The 5,915-nt window shown below is 38.8% G+C and overlaps 1 protein-coding gene across 1 annotated transcript in view; it reads left to right on the forward strand.

Moving 5' to 3' along the window:
• Nucleotides 1–5,915, forward strand: part of KPNA1 (karyopherin subunit alpha 1) — a 67,487-nt gene that overhangs the window by 40,994 nt on the left and 20,578 nt on the right. The window contains exon 5 of the mRNA XM_082740635.1: nt 1,248–1,342. Within this exon, the coding sequence (XP_082596761.1) occupies nt 1,248–1,342 (95 nt within the window). The remainder of the gene's footprint in view (nt 1–1,247; nt 1,343–5,915) is intronic.

The following is a 5,915-nucleotide window of genomic DNA, read 5'->3' on the forward strand; positions in this document are numbered from 1 at the left end:
GCAGAGAGAGAGGAGGAAGAGGGCTCCCCGCCGAGCAGAGAGCCTGATGGGGGACCCGATCCTAGGACTCTGGGATCATGATCCAAGCCAAAGGCAGAGGCTTTAACCCACTGAGCCACCCAGGCACCCCAGATTTTATTATTTTTAAGTAATCTCTGTACTCTGAACTCATAATCCTGAGATCAAGGGTCACACGCTCTACCAACTGAGCCAGCCAGGTGCCCCAAGGAAAATTTTTTAAAATATCAGTAATTGTTAGTTTTAATGTTGTCATTTTATCATGAAATTTAAGAATGGATTTATTGGGGGTTAGGGTAATTACCTTTTTTCTTTCTTTCTTTTTTTTTTTTTTTGGTATGATTAGGGGTAGACTAGAATATGATAACTTTGCCATTCTGGACAAGTAAAAAGAACTGTGGAACTCCGAACCACATTAAAATGTCGATAGTAAATATTGACATTAAATTAGCAGCACACACCCCTCTCCCTCAAGGAGTAAGGTATTGTTTTTTGGAGTCATAAGTGATAATATATCCCTTGAGGGACTTGGAATAAGAGCCTATATAATATATAGACATAACAAAATTGGTGTGACATAACAATTATATTTTTTGTGTGACAAGTTAATCATTTGAAGGCCATTATCATGTACAGCTTCCCCATTCCCCTTGTCTCTTTTCAGCATGCTGAGTCTACTGCCTTTCTCATACCATGGGGCTTTTTAGGACCTTCCATTGCTTTCTACTGCTTTTCTGCCTGGATTGTTTGCCAGCCATCCCTCTTAAAAATATGATAACTAAAATACAGTGCTTCAGATGTGTTCTTACTACTGTAAGGTGTGGGGAGAGGTTGCCTTCCTGGTCCTGAGGCTATACATTCCAGGAGTGCACTCTAAGATACCATCGCTTATTTTGTTAGTCATGGCACAGTAATGGTTCACTTTATTTGCACCCATCTAAGCTCCCTAGAACCTCTTTTCATGTACTGTTTTTAGGTTTTGTCTGTAAAGTCTTATAAATTCTTTTAAATTGCTTTTTAAAAAATTCAGTTGCTCAATCCTGCTCTATCCCTGCCAACTTCAGGTTATTGTTCTTCCTATATGTAATTTCTATAATCTGGCATTTTAACTACTTCATCTTTATTACCATCATCAAATTTATTTGTTGTGTTATCTGACTGGTTGATAAAAACGTTGAACCAGATTGTTTTTCTTCTTTCTTCTTTCCTTTCATCTTATGGGGAGACAGAACCTAATCCTCCTATTGATGAAGTCATCAGCACACCAGGAGTAGTGGCCAGGTTTGTGGAGTTCCTCAAACGAAAAGAGAACTGTACACTGCAGGTACGAACCATTTTCAATTCTTGCCTCCTATTTTAATTCCCTTTGCAAGCTTGTATATAAATTTATATACAGATTTGTTGCTTATATTAATTTATACAAGGAATTCATTCTTGATACAGGGCTCATTTTTGATATGGTGTTCCTGACAACCACATTGCAAGCAGCTTTGGTAGCTTTGTTAACATCTAGGCCCTGGTTTTACTCTTTAGAATTCTTGTCATTTTTAGTCACGAGAAAGATTATTTTATGGTGATTGTGGATAATACTTATTTAATAGGTAATAGTGTGTGGTAGAGGAGTCCTTATAGGTAGAACCTAAGTGTGGGCTAGATAAAATTTGGTTTTGAAGAATTTTTAGATTGTTTTTGTTGGCTTTGCAAGGCTTTGTAACATGGGCTAGGTTAGAGACTCACTAATCCCCAAACCTGGTCCTAATTCAGTCCTTCCCCTTCCCCGCAAGAGCTGACAAGCAGATAGCTTTGTCGTGAATATTGGTGATCGGTGCTAGGTAAATTTAGTCTGTCAGTACTGTATTATATAGGGTTTCTAGGAGGAAATTCTGCAACTTCTGGGTTGTATAATTTTCATAGTAGAAAGAACCAGCTGTCAACTGACTCATCCTAGTGGTTACCTAGAAATTTAAAAATACGGTTTGGTTTTGTTTTTCTCCTGAATGAAGTTGGATTTTTAGTAAACTGGTAATTTTTCAGGAGCTATGCTTCCTTGGAGTAACCAATTTATCAGTTTCTGCATTACTTTTTAACCAGTACCTGTGATATCTAAATTCTCATTTACTGTAGGATCTAATCTGAAGGGCTCAGGCCCTTTGGAGAGACTACAACTATAAAAATGGGTTAGGTGCAAGGTAGATCACAAATGAGGTTAGCTTTCCAACTAAATTTGCCAATAACAAGTTAATCTTAAAGATAACTTTTGACCTTCTTGTTCTTTTTTGCCTTATTCTCTAAGGCTGTAGGGAGTGGGGCATTTTTGTAAATGGTAATAACCCCTCTTCCCAGGTTCTTTACTGTCCAGAGGATTGTAGATGATTCATAAGACCTGATACTTTGTCTTGATATTTTCTCTGCTTTCCTCCCACCCCATCTTTTTCCTCCTTTTACTCTCTTTGTTGCGGTGATGAGTTCTTTCCAGAAGAAAAACAAGAAATCCAGAAAAGGTAGAGTACTTCAAAGTCCCATCAGTTTTTCTTCTCCAGCTTGATATTTACTAATCCCCAAGTTCATTTGAATTAAGATTCTGTTTTGCTAGCTGCCTCTTGGATTGTAATTCTGGTCCCCATCTAAGGCCAGGATCGTCGGACACCTGAAAAATAATCAGGTTCACCTAGAGAGCAAGGAAAGAGACTTTTATCAGGAAAAAAAAAAAAAAAAGGAAATCCAGACAACCAACACTGCAGAGTACTGAGCCTGAGCCCTAAGCAACCTGCCAAGAGAACCAGAGGGACCAAATGAATAGCCTTACTGCAGTTTATCATTTGAAAAGCTTTGTAGGAAGAGGGAGGTAGGGAAAATTACCATTTTGGTCATGTGAAAATATGTTTGTATCCTATCTCTGACAATGAGAGTACTTGAGTGATACTGAATTTACTCCTGGATCTAGCAGTTTCTAGTAGGTGGTCACAGAGGTCCAGTTCCTTAATCTCTTAAAGAATGATGGTATAACCTCACTGGCCTAAAATGAAAAAGGTGAAATGGGCTTTTCCCCATCTTTGCATTTTCCAGTGCACCTCAGAGTGCAGTATGTTCTTTCAGACAGTGCCCTCTCCTGGCTACCACATGTAAATTCTACATCTTTTTGATTCTGTAATCCTAGAACTTGGATCTTCTGAAGGTGAAAGCCTTTGGAAATCTCTAATTTGCTTCTATCTAAAGTCTCAGATTCCACCCTTGTGTAAACTAATAGGCTGAAAGATTGAGAAGAGATTCCTCTGGAAGTGAGCATCTTATGATTTTCAACTTAGTTCTCCAAAGACTGAGAAATACCCAGTTTGTTTATTATCTAAAGGTCATCATCTCCAGCTTTTCTTCTTGCGTACATTTTAAGTACAATATGGTATTCTTTCTCCATTGTGATTAGTGGCCAACGTCAACCACTCCAGAAACAGTAAGAACAGATATATTGAGGGAGAACCAGGCGGCTTTGTGCCACATAATTAGACAATTAGACATGCTCTGGGAAGCTTGGAGGGTACTCCTTCCTCTATCTTTTTGGAGAGCACTAGGATGTAAGCTGTTCCTGATACTCTCCTACCTGCTTACTAGAAATATGAGTAGTGTGTTTTTGGAATGGGGCTTTTGCCAATTCTCTTCCAGAAAGAGTGTAATAATATATAGTCATAATAATAGCTTATGCTTATCTCATTGATAAATCCTGTGGACAAACTCAATCTCTTCTTTCCATAGATAAAAAACTGTGAATCCTAGTGAAGGCTCTCTTCACTTACGTTCTGGCTCTCTGTATGCCTGAATCAGTGAGGTACCTCACAACAGGGAAAAGATGCCTGTTTTGCTCATTTGCCTTCAAATGAGATGAACAGGGGTGGAATCTAGGATTTTGGCAGCAAATAATGCCATCTAGCTAAGAGCATTCTCAAGCTCAGTGACATGTAGGCCTCAGACAAATTCAACCTTTAATATGACATTGGTCTGCCTTATGGTGTATTCCCTGGGCCTGCTTTGTTGTTGTTGTTGTTGTTATTGTTGTTGTTGTTTTTGGAGTCTATTCCCTGTGTGTTTGTACTGTCCTTTGTAGTGCTGAGATGTTGCATTCTCACACCTTCCTATGGAAGCTTATTATGAAAATAGCTAGAAGTAAGTAAATTACATCCTAGTTCCATTCATTAGGTACTCCTCTTAAAATTGTAAATTTAGATTAAATTGGTGTAGTTTCCCCATTCTTGCCTTTCTTGTCCCATATAAAAGCTTAATGTGATAAACTGCAGTAAGCCTTCATCCCCCTGTGCCTTTTCCCATCCTCATTGATCCCTCTGCCTTTCTTGAAAGGTTGCTCAGATGACTCAGGCACTGTTCTCTGCAGAGTTTGATATCTGGGTTTATTTTTCTGATGTGAGCCTCTCTTTTCACTTGCTCTCCAGGTGAGCCTGGCATTTGCTAGGAGCCAGAGTGGACCCGGCAAAGTGGCCAGCAACAGAGTCCTGATCCAAATGGAGAAAGGGAACCAGGCGTACCTCAACCTGGAGTGGGAAACTTGATAGGAGGTCAGAAGTACTTCAGCTTTGGATTCTCATTTTCCTTATTTAAGGAACTGAGCACCAGAAGGTAGAGACTGAGAAAGGGAAGAGAGAAAATACCAAATCTCCAGTGTGACCTTCAGATTTCAACTGTAGCCTTCTTTAGCAAGTCTGGACAGTGAAAAATAATAGTGGAGTTACAATTTATAAGTAATCACAGCATGACAGGTTGTTTTCCTTGCATGGTACCATTCTTGGAACATTAAAAAACATAGTAGTTTAAAACAAAAAAGAGGAAGTAAGGATCATAGTAATTTTGGCTGCCATTTATTTACTTCAGGTGATACCAGTTCTTAGGCTTCATTCATCATGTTACCGATTTTTTGAGTCTCATGGTTACTTAAATTACTTTTTCTGGCCATTTCTCTCATAACCTTATGCAGTCGTTTTTGCTGTCAATTCTGGACTTTCACATTTCCTAGCTCTCTTGCATGTTAAATTCAAATCTGGGACCCAAAACCAAAACATTAACAACAACACAGTGATGGCAATAGTCTGAAAGAGAGGTTAGTTTGAAGTACACCCTGTTTTTAAAAAACATCCATATTAAACAACATTCGAAAGTTGTTTCTTTTAGCACTTTATTAACAGGAGCATGTATGATGGGGGGGATAGTTTCTTCCTCCCTCTCTCCTATCTACATATGTACATTTTACATAAATACACAGATGGGCGTACAAAATTGCACGAGTACAGCTTGATGAGTTTTTACAGGGTAAACATCAAAGTAAACACTGTGTATGTGTGTGTGTGTGTGTTCGCGTGCACACGCGCGTGCACGTGAAAGAGAGAATGCCTTGTTCATGCATGAATAGGATTTTCAGTGGCTCTCTGGTTATAAGGTACTCATCTGTTTCTGGCCCTGATGCTTTCTGATTTCTCTTCTTACCAGGGGAGGCCTTGAATCTTGCTTTTGGAGATTATCATCACTATGTACTTCTTAGTAATAAACATGACTCTGGTACATTCTTCTTTTGCTGAGATAGCCTAATTTCCCTTTTTCTTCCATCCCTTTTCACTTATTCTCTATTTTCTTACTCATTTTCACTCTGTTTTGCTTTTCCATTTCATTCTCTTAAGTAGCTTCTGGAATTCCCTCTCACTTCCTGTGAGACTCCTGGTACTAAACCTCATAAGAATGAGAGCAGCTTCAACTCTGGCAGCAATGACTATTCTAGTTTTATCTCATTGGTAATTTTTTAATAAGCCTTTATCCATGCAGGTTATTGTTGTCATTTCATTTACATCAGAATCTCATCGCAGTCTGTTTTCTCTTTGACAGAGACTGGTATGTATGCCCAT

The sequence above is a fragment of the Mustela nivalis genome (genome assembly GCF_964662115.1).
Source record: "Mustela nivalis genome assembly, chromosome: 1".
NCBI lineage: Eukaryota > Metazoa > Chordata > Mammalia > Carnivora > Mustelidae > Mustela > Mustela nivalis.